General features: G+C 55.1%; 1 protein-coding gene across 1 annotated transcript in view; it reads left to right on the top strand.

The window, feature by feature from the left end:
- CNTFR (ciliary neurotrophic factor receptor) overlaps window positions 1–24,325 on the top strand; it is a gene marked incomplete at both ends in the record, with an annotated part of 206,615 nt that overhangs the window by 108,078 nt on the left and 74,212 nt on the right. Inside the window, one exon of the mRNA XM_082335574.1 lies at window positions 12,116–12,197. Coding sequence (XP_082191700.1) covers window positions 12,116–12,197 — 82 coding nt within the window. The remainder of the gene's footprint in view (window positions 1–12,115; window positions 12,198–24,325) is intronic.

Raw genomic sequence — 24,325 nt, forward strand, 5'->3', positions numbered from 1 at the left:
GGTGGAAGGCAGCCAGCCGGGCAGGGGGTGGCAGCTTGGTCCCTGCCTGCTGCCTGGCCCCCGAGAGAGGGGAGGGATGAGCGCAGGCTTCGGGCAGGCGGTTTGAGGAGTACCAGCCTCCCGGGACGGAGGTCAGTGGGATGCAGCTGGGCAAGGGGACTTCCAAGCAAAGTCTGGCATTGCAAGGGCTGCTCTTCATCTACCAGCTGTTTTGCCTGCAGAGGTGAGAAGGAGCAAAGACTTGGCATGGTTTTGGGGGTGGAAGAGACAGGGTGATCACTGGAGAGAGAGGAGCCCAAGGAGGGGCAGGTATACAGGATGAGACCTGACACTGGGTCTCGTCTTGAGTGCGGGGACAAAACCCCTTGCTAGTTTTAAGGCGTATGAACCTGGCAGGGAGTGGGAGAGGAGCTGACCTGGCAGGGGCACAGGAATGGGAGATAGGTGCTGGTTCTGTGGACTGGAAGGAAAGGAAAGCTAGGAAAGTCCAGCAAGAGGCTGGCTGGCGGGGTAGGGTGATGGGCAGCAGAGTGATGGGCAGCAGAGTGACGTGCACCAGCGGTGGCGCAGAGCGTGGGGCCAAACTGGAGGAGCATCGGGCACAACTCTGCTCGCTCCTGGGGTCTGGCAGCATGGCCACCTCTGGAGCCGTAGCCCCTAGAATTGCCCCGGGATGAATTTAGGCCTGGATCCATGCTCCTTGGATGCAAGTCTTCATGGCAAGTCGGAGAAGCCATTTGCCTTCATGTTTAGCACTTGGCTTTGATGGTTTACTGGTGGAAAAAGTGCCTTGGAGCAGCAATGCTGGCAGCAGCTGCGCTTGCCTCCAGCCTCCTTTGTAGTGGCTGCAGGGCTTGAGAGCAGAGCAGAGCTCACAGAGCAAAGCTCAGGTGCTGGAGAAAAAAGCTGCTGGGATCTTGCAAAGTGGAACCTCTCCCAGCTGAGCTGTTTTTCTCCTAAACAGCCGAATTGGCTTCATACCGTTTTCTGCTCACTGCAGCCAGTGTTGGTAGGTAGGAGAGTGATGATATGCCCACCTTGAGTCTGTACCCCACAAACTATGAGAAAGAAAGAAAGGATCTGCGCAGTTTGACATCACTTGGGGACCAAATTGGTTCCCAGGCATGGTACAAATGTGTGCATCTTCCCTCCCTTGCAGGGCTGGAAACAAACGGATTTTAACCCAGTTTCTCCTATATTGAGTATTCATTTAATTCTGCTGGCTTTGCACAGCTAAATCTTCCTCCGAGCATACATCTTCTTGGCTCCTTGTTTTTTGGAAAGAGGCTGAGACCCAAATAGGGTCTTGTGCCACAGCTCACCTGCCAGTGGCAGCACACAGCGATGCTGGGCTTGCCAGAGCTCATCACTCCTAGCAAGAGCCGTGCTCAGGGGGAATCCTTGTGTCCAAAGGGGTATTTTGTTTCCCCCATCGCTGCTGAGCCCACCACGCTGCCCCGGCACGCGTTTCAGTGTACAGCCGCTCCGTCCTCCTCCTCACCCTGCGGGAACTGCTTGCCTGATGTCAGACAGCTAATACCCCCTAACAAACATGCTAATTTAAGAGCTGTTAAAGCCAGGGGCCAGCGGGAGGTCACAGTCAGCACAAACAGATGGTGTTTTGTCCTTGATAATTAAATTTTCCTGTAGTTTTGGGCGAGAGACTTTCTTGCCTTTTATTTCAGCACAGCTGCCTTGGGCCAACTCTGTTCCTCCCTCCTCATCCTCTGCTTGCTCTCAGCAAACGCCATCTGCAGGGCTGGGGCAGGACCCCGGGGAGGGCAAGGGTCCATAGAGGGGTTCGGAGGTGCCTTTGGTGGCCCACTGTGCTCACCCCACGTGCTCCGGCGGCTCTGAGCTGCAGCGTTCGGAGCACCCCAAAGAGGCAGCAGTTGGAAGCCAGGTGAGCGGCACCAGCCTGGGGTTTCTGGGTGCCCCCAGCCTGTTTCAGCAATGCTGGAGGGGGAAGAGACCCCGTGCTTTGGCCTCTCGCAGCTGCTTTTCCCCCAGCTCCATGCAGGCAATGCCGGGCGGCGGTGGGGCTGGGGTCACTGAGGTCCTGCTGCAAACGGAGGCGGTGGTGACAGCGAGGCAGCTGCCGGCGCATGGCGAGGCTCGACGTGTGAGTGGGGCCGTTGGGGAGGTTGGAGAGAAAAGGGGTTGGTTCCTCCCTCCTGCTTTCCCAGGAGGGCGTCTGCAAGTAGGAGTGTGCAGGTGCATTGCCCCAGTCCCACAGCCATCCCCGGGCTTGGCGCTGTGGCACATCCCCATGTCTACCAAAGCGGCTGCTGGCAGCAAAAAGCCCCTGCAGAATCACTAGCCCCGCCACGGGCTGCCCCCACCGAAGAGGAGGATTAGTCCCTCCCTGCACTGCTGCTCTCTTCACTTGTCCTCGGGACATCATGGAGCAGCCCTGTGCCTCAGTTTCCCCCAGCTCACCATTTTGCAGCATACTCGGTTGCCCACTATAAAAACTGGGTGCCGCTGTGGCGTTTGGAGGCAGTCCCCATCAGGCTGCATGGGGCGTGCTGGGAGCCTGTGGGACAGCACAGTGCAAGCAGGGTGGAGAAACTGGATGGAACTGGGAGAAGCAATGAGCACCAAACCCCCTCTGGCTGCGGGGGAAGCCTGTGCTTTTCCCTGCCCAGGTTTTGGGCAGCATCCTTGTGGTGGGGAGGGAGGCAGGGGGCAGCCCATATGCAGGTGCAGGACAAATGTCCCCACTGTCACATCTGTCCTGGCTGCCTGAGGTGGCCTGCGTCCCCAAAGCAGCTTGGGGGCTGCTGAACCCAGGCTGGTTGATGGTGTGAAGGTGTTGCAGGGACCATTGTCCAGGGCGCTGTCCCATCACGTTGTTTGCAAATTCATGTCCCAAGTGCTCTGCGGGTGTTTGGAGCTGGAGGCATGTGTGGTGCTCAGGCAAACCCATGGCCATCAGGCATGACCCACCGTGGCAGTTTCCCCTGCAAAACCTGCTGGTCAGCTGGGGGGAGCCTAGGGCTGCAGAGGTGGGGTGGGCTGGGGTGTGGAGGGACCGGGGGGCTCGCGGAGGGCGCAATGGGGCAGGACTGGGGATGGCTGCGGTGCAGCTGTATGCATTTCGCGCACAGACGTGCAGAGCAGCTTGGCGAGCATGGAAGCCAGTGGCAGAGTGCCTTTCATCCCGCTTGCCCACCTGCAGCAGCAGTCCTCCTTTGGGGCACCCCATCTGGTGAGGGCTCAGAGGACACCCCGCACCCCACGGGGCAGTGGGCAAGAGGGGAGGACTGGGGTAGGCTCACAGCCTGGCCAGAGCCGTGGTTCTTGGACCGTCCTGGTGCTCTCCCCATACCGTTTGCTGTTCCCCATGGTCCATTGTGCTGGGAAGGAGGCCCATATTCCAAGGGATGGAGGGGGCTCCCAGGATGGGTGGATGTGTTGCAGAGCAGGGATCCCAGCATCTCCTGTGAGACCTGGATGGGGAAGGACAGCAAGCAGAGATGAGTGGGGAGCACATGTTCCCCAGCATCCTGAGCCCCTGCCTGCCTCCGACAGCGCCCGCTGCCCTCCCTGGGCCACGGAGGCTGCTTGTACTGTAGGCATAGGGCAGAGATGAAGAAAAGCAAAACAAATCATCCCGAGGCATCTCTGGGGAGGCGGCATCAGAGTCATTCGAGTGGCTTCCTCCATGCCAAGCACTTCAAGAAAAAAAGCCCAAACAAATAAACAAGCCAAAACTAAAATGCCCAGCAAGCTCTGTACAACTGGATGCTTCCTCCCTTACTCTCCCAGCTGCTAAACCAGTGTCTTATTCCATCCCTGGACAAGATAGGCTGCCAAGGTCTCTTCCAGCGCTCTTCACCCCAATCCTGCTCATGTCCCTGAGCCCCTGCAACACGGGCTTCAGGCTCTCATCCTCCTCCAGCTCTGTCTTGGCTTGCTAGCAAAAAGCAAACCTGCCGTGCTTTCTGAGCAGCAATACTGTGACCTCGATCCGTGGCTGTGTTCGTTGGTTTGGAAGTGTGCTATAGCTCTCCCTGGCTTGGGGACGTCACCACCAGGAGATTTCCTGGGGCCAAGCCAGCGTGGTCCTGCCTGCGCTGGAGGGAAGGGGTCCTGCAGGCTGCAGGGTGCCAGCGGTTGGGCTGGGGCAGCAACCAGCAGCTGCCCCCCACTTGCCCCTGTGCTTCTGCAGCAGCACGATGCCCTTCACCTCTCTGGTGTGGTAACATTGGGGTAACTCCAATACCAGTGAGCTTGGACCCAGCACCCACGCTGGTGTCCAGCCCCTTGCATGGATATTGCAGAAAACAGACCTCCAGAGGAGCAAGTTTGGGCTACTAAGAGGGGCAGTCTTCATATTTCAAGCCAAACCCCTTTGTCCCTGTGTCCCATGTACCACTGAGGGCAATGTTAAAGCTCCTGTGGCCAGACACCCACCCCCCCCCCCCCCCCGCCCCAAATCCTCACGAGCAGCGACCAGGCTCCTAAGGCTTGGAAAGGCTTGGAAACACGATGCTGCCCTCTGCCACGTCCCCTGTGCCATGGGCATCCAGCTGATGGAGGAAGTCTGGACAACAAGCTCCGTCTGTCCTCCCTTTCCTCTTTGTTTTGCTCAGGACAGCACATAACTGTGGCACAGTCCAGATTTTAACGCTAGGATGCTTTTCTCTACCTGGAGGTTTGCATCTTAAGTTGGGCAGTTGATAAAGCAGCCTGGCCACAGACTTTCCTCAAGGCAAAAAGCAGGTTTGTGAGCAAAATCCTGGGGGGTTTGAAGGGCAATGTAGCCCCGCGGGCAAAAATAAGAAATGTTGCAAGCGTTCGCCTGGAAATCACGAACTGAACCTGTCATGAGGCAGCAGGACCTTCCTAACTGGAAGGTTACAAGCCTTTGGGGCTGTTCGCTTGGTGTATGGGAGTTTGGTTTTGCTTTTGTATTTTGTTTTGGGTTTTGTTCCCCATCATTAATTTTCTGTTTTCGCGGGTGGAGACTGGGAGTCGAAGTGCCAAAATTCAGTGCGACATCGAGAGTTCCTTCTTGCAGTAATCACAGCCTGGAGAGGCAGAGTGAGCAGGATCTGCCCCCAAATGCACCCATCTTGGGTGATTTCTCCAGCTTCCAGGGAGGAGGCACTGGGAAAAGCCTGGACCACGAGCATCTCACATCTTCCATCTCCTATCTCCCTCCCTTCTCTGTCTGATCTCCTCTGTCTGTCCCTGGCGTGGCACCATCAGCTCCATGCCACTGGGGGAAATATCTATGGAAAAAAAACAACCCAAGACCCCACTTGAATGGAGGCTCCAGAAAAAAACACCATCTTCGGCACTTCTTTAATAGAAGCAAATATCCAATTGATTCATGCAATCTCTCTCTGCAGGGAGCCAGAAAAAGCTCAGCACGGAGGAAAATTGAGTAAAAAGTGGTGGAAAATGGTGTTTCCCATCACAAGTCCAAGTTTTCCTCCATCTCAGAGGCTGTCCGGGTGTGGATGTGGGGTGAGGAGGAGTGGGGCTCGGGTACAGCCGCTCAGCTGAATTCCTGCCTGGGTGGCACCAGTGTCCTTGAGGAATAGGCTTGGGGCAATGTTTCTCCACAACCTCTGCTGTTGGGATTCAGGCCCCCTCCTGCCCTGCTTTCTCCTGGCACCAATTTCGAAGACGTGCGATGCTTATTAGTATGCTGTGCTTTGCGTTGGCTTTTATCACCACTGGAGCAGATGGCTGGGCTTGGACCGCTGCCCTCCGCTTGCAGAAAGGCCGGTTAACGTGATGGTAGTTGTGAGGACAGGTACAGGCTGTGGGAAACGTCCGCTTTCAAGGCTCCAAGTGGGAAGAGGGGATGGGCAGCGGCAGGCAGCTGCCTGTAAGGCAGCATTGCCCTATAGTGGCTGTGGCATCAAGGGCTCTTGGCAGACAGGGTCACTGGAAAGGTTCCCAGTGGTGTACCTGTGCGATGCTCTCCTGATGTTGCTCATGGAGGTAGGATGTGGCTGGCAGGGAGCCACACCGTAAGGACGGTTCCCCTGCCTGTCCTCAGGGCACAGAGGAGGCAGGTTGTAGCACCCCTGCACATACCCCTTGTCCTACTGTGGGCTGCAGTGTCCTGGTGCATTAGGGCTTGCTTGGGCAGTTTGCAGGAGCTGCAAGGTGTGGTTTGAGAGGAGAGGAACCCACCTTGTTCCTGGAGCAGAAATCCCCCAGCCCCTGCAGCTGCAGCGTGAGGACCTCGCTCCTGGGGGTCTCGGGGCCCTGCTGGCCTTTCCACAGCTCCCTGCCCCAGTGGGAGCACATCGCTGTGATCCACATGGGCAAGAAATTAGTTGTCTTGGGAGCCAGCTCACCAGTCAGGCAGCCTCCCAAGCAGCCTGAGACATTTCATGGGTTGCTTGTTCCTCCCCAAACCATCCAGCTCCCCCTGGAGCCCATGGGCTGTGCAGTACCCCCTGGAAAACAGCTCTGGTTTTAGCTGGGTTAAAGAGGAGAGCCTCTTTCTTCATCCCCACAGGCATGGGGAGCAGCTTTGGTCACTGCCTTTCTCACAGATACCCTACCAGCAACACGCAGGGATGATGGAGCAACTCCAGGCTTCAGCACGCATGTGGTGGAGCCAAGAGCTCTGCAAGCCTTCAGCTACCTTCAGGGGCATGTCTTCAACCGAAGCAGCTGGGAAATTTTTTGAAGGCCATCCCTCCACCTTCTGTCCATCTCTCCTAGAGCACAAGGGCAAGAGAGTCTGCGCAGCCACCCAAGGGTCCGGTGGTGCTTCCCAGGCTGGCAGAGGCACAGCAATGGAGGGGCTCTGCCGTGGTGAGCTCCTTCCTTCAGGGCATCCTCTCACTCGGCCTCTCTGCTTTGTTACTGGAAAGGGAGGAGGTGGAGGGAGGAAAGTTGCAGTCTGCAAGAGCCGTGAGTGAATTAATTTCAGCTGGCCCCAGTCATCCCCATGGTGCTTGTGGTCCAGGGGGGCAGTGCTAATCGCCCTGTTGACAGTGGGGGTTTAAATTAGATTTAAGCAGGCTTTTCAAGCAGCAGGGGCTCTGGCCCTGCAGGTAAGGCTTTCTGATAGCACTTATTAAGGAGATGATAAAGCCCCTCTTTTCTCTCCTCTTAAGCAGCAAAGTGGAGTTCAGCGCAAACGGCGCATTGTGAGACCAGGAGGTGGGAGGGCTCTTAGCAAGTGTACAGCATTAAGCAGTAACTATTTTTTCCTTTCCTTTCCCTCGCCTTGCTGCCAGGGCAGGTCTGAAGGGAGGAGGCAGCACTTGGTGCTTTTGGGCACCCAAGCACTGCTCCCAGGGCTGCCCCCGCTGCCCACAGGGCTGACCACAAGTGGAGCAATCCCTGTGGGAACCGGGACTAGGGGATGTCCTGCCCACTGCCGTGCTTCACTGCCTGTCCCAGCAGCACATGCTGCCCTCCAGGAGGGATGGCATCTCGCTGGAGGCACCCCAGGTCCCTGGGGCTGGGGAAAGCTGTGGCAGGATCTCTGCTAGCAAAAGGCTGGGCTGAGCAATGGATGGTGGCTTTGGTAAGGGTGTTTCTGTGGGGCTGGGGCCCAGGAGGTGTTTGCTGCGAGTGTGTCCAGCACAGGTGCACCTTAATGGCTACAGTCAGCATCTGCTACAGGTGTAGCATCACACCTTGGGGACAGGCAGATCATGACCTCTCCTGCAGGATAGGTGTGCTGCAGTGTCTACAGTCAGCATCTGCGGTACAGGTGTACTTTAGTGTCTACAGTTGGCATCTGCAGTACAGGTGTACTGTAGTGTCTGCAGTCAGTGTGTGCAGGACAGGCGTACCATAACGTCTACAGTTGTTGTCTGCAGTACAGGCGTACCAGAGCATTTGCAGGAGGTGTCTGCAGTACAGGCATACTGTAGCAGCTACAGTCAGTGTCTGCAGTACAGGTGTACTATGGCACCCACAGCTGGTTTCTGCAGTAGAGATTGTACCATAGCACCTACAGTTGCTGTCTGCAGTACAGGCGCACCGTAATGTCTACAGCTTGTGCCTGCAGTACAGGCACTGCAGAGCTCCTTTGGAAGGCTCTGGGCAAGGCTGCAGGGGGGTCACGCAAGGAGAAAATGACTTAATGAAGCTTTTTTCTCCCCCAGGTCACCACTTCAGAGCCAGGCCCTGTAACAGCAGCCAGTGGGGATTTGCCCAACAGAAGAGTTTGTCATGGAAACACTAGGTTTTGAAAGTACCCCTTTTTTTTTTGCAGGAACCCCCACTTCCAGAATGGGGTTTTACTTATTTATCGTGGCTGGGAGGGTGCTGTGGGGAGTGAGAGTTGGGAGGGGAGGCGGGGGTGCAGCCTGCATCCCTCACTAGCTGGGGACAGCCCTGCCCTGGAGCTGCTGCCATTTCCAGCTGGCTGTCACCAGTTAATACCCCATTGCCAGCGAGCATCCCCATGGCTTTGGGGATCCTTCTAAGGGGGAGCTGGAAAGGATTCATCTCTGCCTGCTCAAAAGAGGACATTGGGACTATTGAGCAGACGATGGCATCCTATTTTTTGCCTGGATACACAATCCTCTTTGCTCTTGCTGCCCACCTCAGGACTGTCCTCACCCCATCATACCACAGCAGGTAATGTCACATCACTATACCCCTTCAATCCTGCTTGCAGGAGCAGCTTCTGAGCTTGTCTTCATGTAGGTCTGGACACAACCCCCTTCCACGTAGCCTGATCCAGCTCAGGGAAAGCACAACTGGAAACGCGTTTGGTTTAGACCGAGAACTGTGGGAGGGGACCACATTCATGCCTATGTTGAGTTGTCTTCTGCTAAAAGTGACCATGACTGATGTCCTCATTACCCTCAGTGCAGAGGACAAGGCAGGAAAGGATCAATTAATTGGTCTCTCCCAAAACAAGAAGCTGGGGATAGTGAGGAAGGCTGCCAGAGGCAGCTCCAGCTCCAGAACTGCTGGGTCACCGCATACTCATGTGCCCCCTCGCCTCCCTCTGCTCCTGCCTGGGCTCCTCTTTCCTCTCCGCCGCCAAGAAATGATTCACTACAGGGGCAAAAGCAAATACTCTCCAACCTCTTTTTCCACAGAAGATTGAGTTTCCCACTGCTGGGTTTGCTGTGTAATAAATGCAGGTCCCCACTGTCACCTTTCAACTGGTCCCTGCCGGAGCAGGGACACAGCCTGGGGAGCTGCATGCCTGGTGAGCTGCTGCTCGCTGGCCCGTGTGCCTGTGTGCCGGGGTGCGGGATTTTGCTAGAGAAACTGCTAAATGAGCAAATACAGCAAATGGAAATTTGCATTAGAAGCATCTGCAGAAATTGCAAAGGTTTTGTTATGTGCTTGGAAAAGAAAAATCAACATGGCTTTGGGCAAAACAGGCAAACAAAGCAAATACTGCATGGGAAATTGCGATTCAAGTGAGAAAAAGTTGGTTTTCTGGCTAGATTTTTCGCACTAAAATAGCTCCGGCTCCTGCCTGGCGGCAGGGCTCATCTCCAAGAAGTAATGAAGTTTTGCAGGGCGAAAGCAGCCGAGCAGTGAGGTCTCTGTGCCAGCCCTGGGAGCCTCTGCCTGTGTCCTGGCCATGCCACAGAGTCCCCAGGGACCTTGGCTGGGTCCCGCTTCACTCCTTTTCTACCTGTAGCCAAACAGCATCGTGCTCGATTGTGCTTTGGGACAGGAATCGTCCCTTGCCATGTAACGCTGGTGTCTGTCTCCACACGGGTCTGGCCTCGGGTGAGGCTGCCAGGCACATGGGCAGGAGCAGCAGCAATTATTTTAATGACTGATAAGGCGAGGAGCAGCAGGGGAGAGTGAGTGGCTTTGCTCCCCGGCGGGACAAAGATGTAGAGTGTGATGGTTGGCAATGATATTTGCACCGGCACGAGTCAAACTGAAGGCTACAGCGAGCAGATCTCATGCTTTTCAAAGAGCAGGCTGATTGCTGGGGGGGTGGAGGGGCTCCTGTCCTGCATCCCATCTTGCCACTGTCCCCAGAGATGGGATGGCTGCGCTACCTGGGGGTACCTGGGCTGCGGTGCACAGTAAGGGGCTCTGGCTCTGGTGCAGTTCCTTACCTGCTTCAATTCCTGGTGCCACCCACCAACTACCAGGGCTGTAGGGAGGGAATATTCTGTGGGAAGTGAATTTGGGATTGGTAGGGAGAGCTGGCTCCTGGTTTACAGGCAGCTTCAAGCTGCTTGGTGCCCCACATGCCAGCACTGCCCAGGGATGTGGCATTGCCTCCTCCCTCAGGTCCCAGCCATCACCCGCTCCCCAAGGTGCCGCTTGCGATGGCAGCTAGCACACAGGTGGGGTGGCAGCAGGGGAGCCACGCTGCGAGCACGGTGGAGACACACAGAGGAGGCAGAGCAGAGAGCCGGCGTGGGGAAAAAGAAGAGCAGGAGAGAAGAAGCAGAGTGAATGAGAATGATGTTGTAATTAGCGCTTCTCGCCCAGAGCTTTCAAAGGAAGGTCACCTTTGTTATCTCTGTTTTACGGGCAGGGAAACTGAGGCACAGGGGAGGCAGTGAGAGCAATTTGCTCAAGGTGACCCTGGAGGGCTGGGGCTGGGCTGGGAGCAGGATCTGGGGCTGGCGTGTACGTGTTCTGCCACCACAGCCATGCCGGGGCCGGCTCTTGCTGCCAGCCCTCGCTGCCCAAACCCAGCGCTGCAAATTCAGCAGCGAGGTTGTGGGTGTCTTCTCTGCCTGTCTCCCCGCTCCCCATTCTCAGGGCCCCCGTCCCTCCAGCATCCCTGCCCATGAGAGGCATTTGAGACCAGGCCTCACCCCAAAATCTGCTCATGGCACCCCTCCCAGCCATGCTTGCCTTCCCCTCCAGCCCTGCAAAGGCTCATGTCCTGCTGCGAACCCGAGGCCATCTGGGCTCCTGCAACGGCCGTGTTGGGTAATGGAATATGTTTTGCTGTTTTTTTTTTTCTCTGGCTAGTACGGCTCCCCCTTCATTTAGGTTTAAATGGATGCCATCTGGCTAACGAGCCTATACTCGTGTTCTAGATTAAAAGGCAATCCTCCGCGCGTTACCGATACAGCGCTGGAGATTAGAGAGGTTTAAACAGTTTTGAAGGTGTAATTTGCTTTTCACGTGTGGTGCTATTTACCTCCTGGCGGGTGGGCCGGCATCCCCATCGCCATCCCCAGCAGCTCCCTCCTGGCTCTGGTCTCCTCCACCAGCCCCGGCGGCAAGAGGAGGAGAGCTCAGGTGTCTCCAAGCCTGGCAGGGCTGCGCAGGGCATCCTTGTGGTTGTTGCTGCCATTTGTCCACTCCTGGGGAGGCTTGTTGGTGCAAGGAGTATATTCCCTGCTTGCCCCTAAAGCCCAGCATGTCTCCACCCACCTGCCTTCTTAGCTGTCCCCCCTCTGTACCTCCCTGCACCCCAGCATCCTCCGGGACATGGCACGGGATGGAGCAGCCTCTGCCCCTCTCCCTGCCCAGAGAAATGTGGGCTGACTGTGGCCCATCAGGGTATCAATGGCAGGCAGCCGGGGCAGCATGCAGCACCCGTCGGTCACTGCGAAGACACCGATGAGGATTATGCTGTCCTTGGCATGCCCAGAAATGCTGCTGCTGTTGCATCAGGCTGGCGGACAGCATGGTGCTTGGTGCTAATGCCAGAAGGGTCCACACCAGAGCAGCAGCAGCAGCTACCTGTGCTGGGATCTGCATTTTGCACATCCTAAGCACTGACTGCAGCTGTGAAGTGCCTGGGTATGCTCCCATCTCTTCAGAAAACCTCCTCAATCCACTTGCAGGGAGTGTCTGTTCCTAGGGTGATGCTACAGCTGCCACGGAGAGCCCAGCACCAGGGTTTGACTTTCTTAAGGGAAAGGTTGAAAATGAGGCGAGGAAAACGCAGCATTTGTGCAAGGTGTATCATCACCTCCAGGCACCTGGTTGTGCTGGTAGCTCCCATGGAAAGTGCCACAGGCCATTGAACGATGGAGCGTGCACCGGCAAAAAGCCTCATTTTGCAGTGAGTTCCCCTGTGGCTGAGCTGAAGTCTCACTTCACGGCCATCTTCTTGCAGTCCCATCGCACCCTTCAGCTGCCCAGGAGGGACCAGCTCTCAGCACACCGTGTGCAAGGTCTCCTGGGGGCAAACCCTGACTGCTCCTGCCTGTGTTTGCTTCCACAGATGGCTAACCCTGTCCCGTCAGCCTGCTGCGTGGTGCTCGCCGCGGTGGTGGTGGTGTACGCCCAGAGACACAGCCAGCAGGGTGAGTCTCTTCACACCTCTCCCACCTTGGGGTCCCAAAAAATGTGAATGACACTCCTCCAGCCTCTGTCCACAGGCAAGCTGGGTGCGCTCTCCAGGGTTGCCTGATGCTACATTTCTGGATGTTATTGCTGTTCTCCTCTCCGTGACGTCTCCCCTCCTGCCCACCGCTGCAGGATTTGGGCATCCTGCATCCCCACGATGCCTGCTGGTGCCCCTCGCCCTGCCCACACCCCCGCATATCCCAGGGTGCTACTACAGCCAGGGCACCACCCTTCGCCCCCCCTTTTCTGCATGCTGCCTTGTGCAACCCACCCATGAAGGGATGCGTGGGTGGAAAGAAGTGGCAGCCTGACCACCCCAAGCCCCAGCACCCTACCTCATCACCATGATGTGTGCCCCATCCTGCTCTGACCTCCTTGGAGTGACTTTGCCCCCGTTGCCACCACCCATCTGTGCCCACTACTAGCTCCTGCCTCTCCAGGTTAGCAGAGGATTTGGGGCTTACCTTAGCAATGACTTTAGAGAGACAAAATTTTAGGGACACTGGTGATTCTGGGTCCAGGTAGGAGCAAGAGGGTTATGAGGCAGTGGGTTGGGTCCCGCTGTGGGGTCACCTGTGGCAGCCCTGCAAAAATGGGACAAAATGGGGAACCTCCAAAACTCACTGGATCCCTGGCAGTCAGCCTGGCTGTTGTTGCTTTCAGTGGATTATAGAGAATTTTGCTGATTAACACTGATAAGGACATCTGTGCATTCATGGGTTCTGTGGGATTGAGGAACCCAGTCAGAGCACCCCACTGAGCTCCCCTAAATCCAGCTGGGTGGGTTTACATTGCTGGAACTGGCAGCCTTGCTTGCTTGGACACAAAGAAGATGGGGTTCAGTGGCATGTCCCCGTTGTGTGGGGACAGCTGTTCTCCGGACACAGAGGGAACTTGCTGGGTGATGTTGCAGGAGCGTTCCCAGCACCTTCTCAGGGCGCCTGCTCAAAGCATTTGTGTGCTGAGCTGTGCTGCTTGTGGTGGTCTGATGCTTTCTGCAGAGAAGCAACGCTGCTTGGTCCTGCTGTGCTTGCAGGACTGCTGCCTGGGAAGCCTTGAAGGACCCAGTGTCAGGGCTGCCAGAGCGTCCCTTGGATGCACCGTGCTGCTTCCCTCCGTGCTGTGGGCATGGCAGCCCAGACCTGTTGCACAGGGAGATGCACAAAACACAGAAGTGCCAGATACTTCAGGGTTACACACACTTGAAAAGTGTTGTCTAGACAGAGAAACAAATGCTGCTCACCACCAGCGCTGGCCAGGGCCATGTATTTTGTTGCTGGCAGCAGTGTGCTGGCACAGAGAGCACAGCCCCGGGCAAGGCCCCTGGCCAGGTGATCTGCAACGACAGTCACCTTCTGCTCTGTGATCCAGCAGGATTCAAGGATTTGGCAGCATAGCTTCCCCATCCCTGTGTCTCTCCTCCTTCCCTTGCCTGGCTGCATCCAGGAGGGAGATGTCTGGGGCACCAGCTTGAAACCAGAGCTGCTGAGACCTGAGTGCATCAACAAGAACCTGGAGGGGATGCGCGGAGTGAGGCAGGGCTTTCCCTACCTGCGGGAGCCAGAGGGGCTGCTCAGCACTGGGGGCACAGGCTATGGAAGAGCAGGTCTCCTGCCCACCCCACCGTGTCCAGTTTGGAGAGGCTGCACACATGCAGGTGAAGTTGGGGAGTGTCTGCCCTGCATTAGAGACCTGAGGGGCGTGCTCCATCCCTCCCACCCAGAACTCACCCCCTGCCCCACTACAGCCTCCCCTCGCCAGCCAGGCACTTGGGCTGGGAAAGCACAGCGGGAATGGGGTGGGAGGATGGATTAATCCCACTGGTGGCAGGGACCGGGTGGAGTGGGGGGAAGACACTGGCATAGAGTCCATTTATCATGCACTTGAGGCACGCTCGACTTTAATAGCTCATGAAGCACTTTAAGAGATGCATTAGCACTGAATACTTGAGTGAGGAGGATGTGACAAGCTGTTAAGTGAGCACGAGCAGCGTGCAGCAAGGCTGGCCACCCGCTCCTGGCTCTCACGTGGACCCTGGTGATTACTGGAGCGTCCTGCAAAGTGTCACATGAATTAATAAAAGCAGCGTCGGACTCAGAGGAGGTGAGGCTGCTCATGCGTTAACCCCTCTGCTGCTCATCTTTGGTCCTTCTCCTTGGAGCTGGCAGAGCAAAGGGTGCATTTGTCCAGGATGAGGGAGCCCAGGATGCTCCCCGAAATTGGAGCAGGGGTGGAGGGGCTCAGAGGTCAGCAGATTTGGGTATCCTCCCTCCCTCCAGTCGCAGAGCTGCCTTGCTTGACATCCGTGGGAGGTTGCTAAAATTGCACTTGCACCATCCCGCTGGGCACCAGCGCTTCCAGCTACCCATGGGGGTGGGTGCTGTGGCAGCCCCAGGGGGTTGCTCAGAGGGTGTCACTAATCTGCTGGCTCGGGCAGGGGGTTTTGAGTGTCCTCCTGCAGCAAAGGAGGGTGTTGGTGAGGGGTTCTCCCCTCACATGGTCCCTTGGGTCACCCCGACTGGGGATGGGGCAGAGTGCCTGGCTGTGGGCGGGGGATGCCGCTCCCCAGGAGAAACATCCCTGATTTCCCAGGTTGTGTCTTCACCCCTAGAATAGCTCAAGCCATAAAACGGGGATTGCTCCCAGCACACCTTCACGACAGGGTCTTTGGCTCCAGTGTTGATGCCATTTTGGGGCAGCCAGCTTGAACCGTGGGTGCCGCTGGAGCTGCCGGGAGCTGCACAGTGCGCTCACAGCTAATCCTATTGCTGCTAAACCGATCACCCTGCGCTTCTCAGCCCCTCACGCTGGGTGCCTCTGATGGCATGCTCAGCATGGGTGGGATCGCTGCTGCTTGCTGCTGCTGCATTGAACGCACACCCTTCCCCAGCACGGCCAGGGCAGCCAGCGCAGGATCATTTTGAACAGCCCACCTCAGTGCTCTTGAATTTAGCAGAGGAAAAGGCGATGCACTGGGTATAATTGGAGGCGGGGAAAAGAGAGAAGAGGCTTGCAGGGATTAGCTGCCAGAATAGGTTGGTGTAGGGTGGTGTTCGGTCCTCCTGCCAGTCTCACTGAGCAAGTGGTCCAGGGATGTCCCCCGCGGCATGGGTAAGCACTAAAAGTAAACCAGCTTCAGACGGGGCTGCTGGATGGGTGGCAGCCTGCCTTCAGTGATGGGCATTGCCCCTGGCAGCCATGGGGCTGTCCCATCTGCAGAGCTCCCAGCCAGCACAGAGGTGTGGACAGGAGCTGCAAGAAGGGGGACAGAGGAGGCAGAACTGGCTGAAGACCATGGAGAAGAGCCCGGTGCCCTCCCTGTTATTGTGGGTAGCTCAGTTTTCCTTCCTGTGTTTCCTTCTCCAGGCAGTGGTTGCTGCCGATTTATTTCGGAGTAGAGGAAGGTGATGGGGAAAGCTCAGCAGAGCACAGAAGCGATGCTGCCTGCTGTGACACTCGCACTTTTGGTTGGCCAGGGCTCCTGTTGTGTGAGAGCAGCACTGGCGGAGGTCCCTGCCATGCAGACACCCTCTCCCTAGCAGCGCTTGGGCACCCTCAAAGGAAAGGGAGAGGCCACAAAACGAGCCCTGGGGCTTTGGCAAAGCTCCTTAGGTGGGAGGTGTGTACATGGTGGAGGTGCCTAACCGCATGTCGGGACATAAAGTGTACGTGCATGGGTGATTTCAGCTCTTTCTATTCATTGCCATGACTGCCTGTGGCTGGACTTAGGTGTTCCCAGTAGACCCAAGGGCTACAGCAGTCCCGGGAAGAGGGAGCTCTGCTTCGCCAGGCTCCTGCCACGACCAAAACATCTTCCCCATCCGTCAGCTCTGCCAGAGTTATGTCCACATCTGTCCCAGATTGAGATTTCTCTGCTTTTAAAAGAGGAGTAATTCTGCTTTATTGATCCTCACCTTGCTGAATTAACTCATGTTTAAACAATAATTATGTTTTCACCCAGGAGAGGAGACAAAGAGATGAACGTCTCTGGAAATGAATGCGTTTCAGATGCCACATGCCAGGGTTAATTTATTGATGGCCGCAGAAGCTGCTATCTCCTCTCTTTCTCACCAGCAACAAGCAATTAGCCCCCATCATTCCTCAACCGAGGAAAAGAAAGAGAGATTTTGTTTCATTACTTTCCCTTCTCTCTTGCTCTCTTAAGCCCTGGCGCTAATCTTTTGCAATCGGTTCTGCTGCAAAGCCTCCCGGGAGCTCTGGTTTGCATGCACCTCGTTAGAAATGCTGCCCACATTTCAGCTAAGACAAAGCCTGGGCCGGTAAACAGCCTTCAAAATGTACAGCAAAGCCATGCAAATTGGCTTTTTGAAGAGAAACCAACTGTAGATGTGTCCCTCTCTCCCCTCCCCACATTGTCCAACCTTCTCCGTGTGGCATTTGTTGGCTGACGGGGATGCCACCAGCTCTTTCTGGACACTGCTTCCTCCCACATCGATCAGCCCATGCAACTCCCCAGGGCATCTGCCTGCCACGATTAAACTAGTTGCTTTGCTTTTAGGGGTGTTCTCTGGGTTTTCTGTGTAGGAGATTTGTGCTTGTAGATTCACGCAGGAACATGTTGTTTGTTTGTAGACATCTGAGTAGGTTTTGTTTGTTGTGCAAATGCTGTTCAGTTAAGGTGCCTGGATTCAAGTGGTGTGATGGGCTACCTGGGTCTCAAGGCTTGGTCTTGGGCACATGGGTGCACAGGGGAGATGTGCATCCAACCTAGTCTCTCCAAATATACATACAGAAGGTCTTGTCTCTCCTCTGCTGTCTTCTCCTGTCTTCTCCTCTCCTCGCTATTGGAGTGCCTTTCAGTCATGCATTAAGCGACATGACTAACATCTGTCATGTGTTGTTTGTTTTTCCACCCGCTCCCCAGGGCAAGATGCATGTGCAACAGAGTGTTTTGGAATTTTTTTAATTGGCACTCGCTATTTACACTGGGGAAGGCAAGGTCAAAGGGACCGCGTGTGTGTGCCGAGCGGCCGGCCGGGAGGCTGGAGACAGTGCGTGCTTCCCGCAGAGGCTCGTCCCCCGCTCAGGCTGGGGCCAGCACAGGAGAAGGCTCTGTCTCCTCTTTACATAGCACCTTCCCACCTCCCCTGACACCTCCTTGCGCCTCGGGCCAAGTTTTGCTCTCGGCACAGCACACTGGCACTTCATCTCCGGGTGGCTCCTGCCAAGGCCTTATCGGCGTTGTCCTCCTCAAGATGCAGCCCTGCTCTCTGCGAGTCTGACCTACATTCCTCCACTGGAGATAAATGGACTTGTGTTTGGCTGCATAAAACACATGCTCTTGCCGAGGGAAGGCTACTATATTAACTGCGCCAGAGCTCTGCATGCGATGGACTCATCCTTTCCGTTATATACATCGGCCTTTGTGTCCCTGGCAAACTTTGCCAGCAACAGTTTTATGTTGCCTTCAGCATAATTGATAAGACAAGTGATTAGCAATGGGCCAAGAACAGATCCCCGTGGGGCCACACTGGGAACACCCTCCTGCAATGATGATTCCCCATTAACAATTAATTCCCCATTAGCAATTACATTTTTTAATCCTTCCTGTTATAACACTGGATGCTCTCATTATCCAGCTGGCTGAAATACCAGCCTGGCTCCAAACTGCAGCCCTGTTCAGCGTGTGAGCTGGTTTCAGAGCATTTCCAGGACCTCTCTTGGGTTAGGAAGCAAGGTTTGGCGTAGCCTCTACCTGCCCCTGCATCCCTCAGTCTTTGCAGGACATCTCGAAGCCAAAATGCTCTTCAGATTTGCTTCATGGAGAGCTTGTAGAGCCAGAACCAAGGCACGTGCTGGATCAATAAAAAGACATGTCTTGGCATTGGAAGGATGTTATCAGGGTTTGCTCAATGCAGTCAAAGTCAGGAGGCTTAGCTCAGCCTATCCTCAGGCTAAATGAGCTCAGTTCTTGGTGGTGTTCACATAATCTGCTGAAGGAGTCAGCTGTATCTGGAAGACCTCGGTCCCAGGGCGTGTCATGAGTAGATAGATGCTCCTGCCTTGGAGCTGCAAGAGGGGAAAAGCACAAGCACTGGGGCAATGGGGGAAGGTGTTGCCGAAGGTGTGGACGCCCCAGGATGGCAGCACCCCTGGCAGAGCAGCACTGTCTGCACCTCTGGGCACCCCAGCAATCACCTCACTTCTGTAGGCAACTCGTGTACCCGGCGGGTGAGTCAGCCTGACTCACTGAGGACACATTACCCCTCACATGAAGGCTCCAGTGCCGGCAGCTTATGTGCAGCAATTAGGATTTGAGCTTCTCCGCGAGACGGAGCCTGCTTAAATCATTCTGAAGGCTGCTGTTCAAGGGCAGGCATCTGCACTTTGCCTCCTTTGCCTTGCTAATTGCTTCCCAGGGCTAAGCTAGCCCCAGCTCACGACCGTCTGCTGGGGACCAGCATCATTCCAGTGAGGTTGCTACATCTGCTGGGGGCCGATCTGCTAGCCCACCCCATGCTGGCCAGAACAACCTGGCTGTAGCTCAAGTTGCGTGAAACTCATGTCCCTCTGATGCTGTTGCAAGGAAGGTCCGTTACCTCCATCCCTGGGCATTTGTTACGGTGGTGGTTTCCCCGTTGTCTCCCCACCTTCCTTGCCAGCTCACAGCTGCAGGGAAGCAGCAGAGACAGCACCTCATCCCACCTGCAATGACACCCCAGCTGCAATCCATTAAACTCTGCTGCATGCTGTTAGGGTGTTCAAGAGCCCATCAAGGTCTGGGGTCCCCCTTGCTGCTCTGATCTTTCCCTACTGCTTCTCTGCCCTACATGGTGAAGGTGAGTCTGTCTGAGAAGAAACTCAGACCCAAACAGGCACAAGCTTCTACCCGTCCTGCTTTTCCTTTCTACATCTCTGTCCCAGAGCACCTGGCTATTTTTTTTTTCCAGCACAAGATGCATCTCCTGAAAGGTTCCCTGTCTGCAAAGTAAAAGAAAACAGCAAAAATAGCCCCAGGTCCTGGAACATCTTTTTCTATTACTGGACATCCCTCAGAGCTCAAGTAGATTTCCTGCCCAGACAGAGAGTGAATTATGGCCAAGCTCTTGGTGGCTGACCTTGTGGTCAGACGGAGCACAGGCTTGCTAATAAACGTGGTCAGCCCCTACTGCAGACAGCCTATTTTTAGTGCCTGTGTTTCCTTGCCTGCTGCCTCATTGCCTTGCAGGTCCCAGAGCTGAGCATCCCCCGGGAGCTGGGCAGGATAACCCCGCGGGGAGCATGTCCCAGGCTCAGTCCTCCCACCTGGGTGCTGGGAAATCGAGAAGGTTGATTTCCATGCACTGTCTGTTAGTTCTGCACCGCAGAAAATTGCGGGTGCATGGGGCAGGGTGGCTTGTCTTGCTGGGGCAAGCTGCAGGAGCACAGCTCAGCTCATGCCCGTCAGGGAGCGGAGAGCTCCCATCAGTCACCTAGGGTCTGTGCTTGGAAAATAGCTGCAGGTCAGTGCGAGATGGATGTCCCCTTGTGCAAAGTGCTGTGCGACGCATGAGGAGAGGTGCTCTTAAAGTGCAGATGGGGGAGAAGGAGAACAGGAAGAAAAACAGAGGGACTGGCACTTAGGTGAGAAGGAGCACAGCTCCTGGGCTTTGACGACTTGCTCTTTGCAAGTTACTGAAGTTTGGAGACATGCAAATGACATTGCAAATAAGCTGCCTGCTTTTGCTATACAAGTCTAGAGGCACTTGCACTGAATTTACACCTTTCTGGGAATGGAAGAAGATATTTGAAATGGAGCCAACAGAGATGATGTTCTGGAGCAAAGCAGGGATCTGTCCCTAGGTCCACTTGAGCCATTCAAGAGCTTGGAAGGCAAGGTAGTAGCAGTTATAGGGAATGCTGTCAAAAATATGAACCTTTCCATCAGTCTGCTGTATTGGAGCAGATCACAAAGCCGTAAAACATTAAAAAAAAAAAAAAAAAAAGAGAGAGAAAAAGTAACTAAAGGTAAGAGTGTGGATCTGGCAGGTTTTGGACAAGCCTGTGATCCCACAAAACTAGTGTAAATAGTTCACATCTGTGGTGAGAAAAAGAAACCGCCGGGAGGATCGCAGTCTGCCAGGATTCATTAGTTCTGCCAGTGGCAGGGAAAAGCATGTTTCAGTAGTCTCTTAAGACTTCATTAAACATATCAACAAGCAATGAAGGAGGAGGAATGGGGTTTTTAGTCCACCCTGACACCCAGAGGAGCTTTGGATGCAGAGCATTCAGCCCAGGATGAAGCCCTGGGAGTTACTGCTGGCAGAGGCAAAGCTGCTGCAACCCGCAGGGAGGAGGCAGGACCTGCTGGTGTGGATGTGCAGAGGGGACAGCACAGGACAGGGAGCAGCACTCGGCTCATGGGGCATCTGTGTAAGCTAGCTGGGTCCTTGCTGACAAATCCTTGCTGAAACCCACTGCTGGACAAGCCCAGATCATGGGAAGAGGCTAGGAGGAAGGGTTTGGATAAAGGTTGTCTTCTCGGGGTGACATTGTCTGTCCCATTGTGCGAAGCAGGGGCATCGCTTCCTCTGCTGACACTCGGTTGTAAATCGAGGCATTGCCATAGCAGCTGGGAGCCCCCAAATGCTGGTGGAAGCCAAAATCTCATTTGCACAGATTTTCAGACCCAGGGAACTCAGGCATAGCCCAGCACACACGGGGAATAGCCGCGGGCTTTGCTTTTTGCGTGAGCTCTGACTGCTGAAGAAGGGCTGTGTCCTGTCTTAGCACTGAGCTCCTTTTGGCAAGGGAGGAAGCAATCCTCATTCATGGGTAATGCCTGTTGTTTTTTTATGCCTGTTGTTACATTCTCAAAGGTTTCCAGAAATGGAAGATCTCATAAAACAGTGACAGTTGCAGTGGAAACCTTTAGTGCTTCAGGGGTTTGGCTTCAATTAGCCTCCAAAAGCTCAGAAAGGTCTTGCCTTGGAAGTCACACGCAGCCATCCCAGGGATCCAGCCATCTCACATTTCCAAAGCAGCCTGGTCCCTACCAGGCTGTTCAGCGACACGTGTCCAGCTGAACTTGGACTGAAGGTGCCACTCATTATTTATCCCCTTTGAAGTGTTTCTAGTGTCTGAAGTCCTGGATCGTAGGCTGCCCTGGGACTGCAAAGCCAGTCTCTGGTCAGGCTGAAAGAGCAGAGTGCTGCAGCTCCGGGCACCGCTTGCAGGAGCCCACGACCTTAGCAGAGGGTGCTACAAATCATTCCTGGAGTGTGTCAGCAGGGTTGTGTGCAACAGACCCGGGGACCAAAAGGGCAGGCAGGGCTGGGGCTGAGATGTTCAGGTCCTGCGCATCCATCAGTAGTGTTGGACACAGAGTGAGTCACTTGCCACTGTCTTCAGGCCACCTGTCACACTTCTGTGACTGAGCAAAGCCCTGGATAATGGGAGCACAGCCACAGCAAGACACTGAGACCAACATCATCTCTGCTTTCCAGGGAGAGGATTTTGCTAGGGTGGGAACAGAGCAAAGGAACCATGAAGCATGCTCGGGAGCGCAGGTGATGGGACACAACATGCACAAACCTTAATAATCAGAGTCTTTTTGGGGGGGGTCTAATGTCTCTGGGCAGAGACTGTGCTTCTGTGCAACGGGAAATACCTGATACCCAGATTCCTAATCCGTGTGGGAGATGCTGGAGCATAAAAAGTAAACAGGAGAATAGCTTGCAAGATGTGTAGTCTGTCCTGTGGATGAAAAGAGCATCTTGCAGGATAAGCACTCTTGGGCAGCACTAAACGGAGCGGATCCATGCAGAAAAGCCAATATAATTGTGGCATATTAAGAGGAAATGGAGAAGAAGAGGAAGGATTGAGCAGGGGCTGTGGCAGACTCGTTACAGAGGGGAAAAGCAATGTGTGTCACCTCGTAATGAGTGCTCCAGGAAGGCCAATCAGGTGGAGAAGTGAAGTGAAACTGCACAGCAATCAACGGTGATGGAGGTAGGAGGGGTTACAGCAGTATTAGTCCAGCGTATGGACCATTGATCTCTTGGTGTAGGATTTGCTGGGAAAGACTGTTATTTAGGCTTAGCTGCCACCAGGTGCTAATTAAAGCTGAGGAGTCTGGAGCCTCATTGTACTGCCTTCCTTTGCTTAGAGCCATATTGGAGAGGCTGGTGTTGGGGAAGGGGCTTTGTGTGTGTGACTCACAACGTGGGGATGAAACAGCCTTTGTCTCCACTCAGGAGACAAGGGGAAGGGGCTAAAAACTTCTCCTTGCACGTTGCATACCTCTGTGTGCAGGGTGAGTCCCTGTCCCACAGCCCTGGGCAAGACACATCCACCTACTGGTGTGAAATCCCCCTGGATGGGGCAGAGCCTTGCCATAGGGTGCACACAGCTGGCAGAGCCATGCACTGCCCTTCATCCCAGGTTCAACACACTTGACCTTCTAGCTTTTTCAGCTTGCAAAGCCTGAAGCATTTCCCCCAGTGCAGATCCCCGTTAGCAGATTTAAGCCATCCAGGAGTAGCGAGGCTCTTCTTAGTTATCTGTTCTGGAGTGTGGCAAAGCAGCCAGAGGTCTGCAGAGCCGATGCTGAAAAACATTGACCTGGAAGGCTGGAGGACTTCTGCCAGGCAAGAGCTGTGTGCTTTGTAGGCAGAAGAGAGCCGGCACCATCACACTGAGGAGCTGACTGGGATGCACAAGCTAAAGCAGAGCTGCAGTGTGTAGTGTGTCTTGCTTGATTCCTGCTGAATTTGCTAAGGTGTAATGAGGTGTGCATGTATTTCTGATGTCCAGGCGTTGGGCATGCTGCTGGGTGACACAGCTCTGCTGGCAGAGAGCTGGTGGGGAATGGATGTTTTGCTGTACCAAAGTGTGCTTCTGGTCTCTGGAGAGAGGTCACCTCTGTACTCTGCCGGTCTGTGCTGCTCGCAGCGGGCCACACCTGCTGCCTCCAGGATCCAAACTGAAATAAAGCCGAGGAAGTTGCTAATCACCCCTCATGGAGGTAACAGAGCTACGGAGGGGGATCACTGTCCCGTCCTGTTGTGAGCGGCAGAAAGGCAGGCTCACAACAGCAGCAGCTGGTGCAAAGCTGCATCGTGCAGAGCCCATGCACTGGGATCTGCTGCTGGGGGCCAGTCCTGGTAGCCCCACGTCCATGCGTCTGTCCAAGCATAGATCTCCAACCAGGCAGGAGAGTTCTGCTCACCATCCACATTGTTTATGTGCAAACCCACACCCGGGGGGACAGTAAGCCAAGCCCGGAGCGCTCGGTCCCAAGGGGACTCTCCAGCCATAGCCGTGAACTTAAGACTTGGTAGGATGAGTCACAGAGAGCCTCTGACTCCAGCCAAGCTGCAAGCCCTGGCAGGTCGGCCTCTGCTGCATCTGCGGATTGCCTGCACTGTGGTGTGGTTGCTCCAGCTGAGAGCATGCTGTGCAAATGAGAAACTGAGGCACACAGGAGTGAGAGTGTATTAAATCCAGAAGTCTGTCTGTCTGCTCCTCTCCCTGTGATTTCCCATGGGAAGCCTCCATGTCTGTCCATAACTGGGAGCCTGGAGATCTGCCACAACCTATGCCAGCTGCTGAGACAACTAGAGACGCTTGGAGCAAAGCATGAGAATCCAGTGACATTGCTCAGGAGTGGGAAGGGGCTGCTGAGCTCTGCAGGACTCCTGCTGTTGGGAGGGGATGTAGCATGACCTGGGGTGCAGCAAGGTGCCTGGCTCGTGATCACATCCAAGTTCCTGTGCTCAGCAGACTTGAAAATTAGTTTTACCTTTGTGATGGGAAGCATGGGGTAACAGGCCTGTGTGCTTGTCTCTTTTTTTCCTTCGGGTGAGGATCCCTGCTGTGTGGTGTAGGGGAAGGACAACTCAGGAGCTTGGGTCCCCACTGGTTCCTCCCAGCTCTTAGAGCATCACACGAGCCCCTTGGCAGGGCAAGGAACCGTGGCCATTGCCAATGGCCACAGGCTGACTTGCTAGCAAGCTGTAGCACCATTCCCACTGATGCTCCTGCTGGAAGTCCATTCACTTTACTGGGACTCTTCTCTGCCTCAGCTATCTCCAGGGCTTTGGTCTTGAGGAGCATCCCCAGCTTTGCCTGGTAACACCCCGCC

This window comes from Platalea leucorodia (assembly GCF_965183815.1).
Source record: "Platalea leucorodia genome assembly, chromosome: Z".
Lineage (NCBI taxonomy): Eukaryota > Metazoa > Chordata > Aves > Pelecaniformes > Threskiornithidae > Platalea > Platalea leucorodia.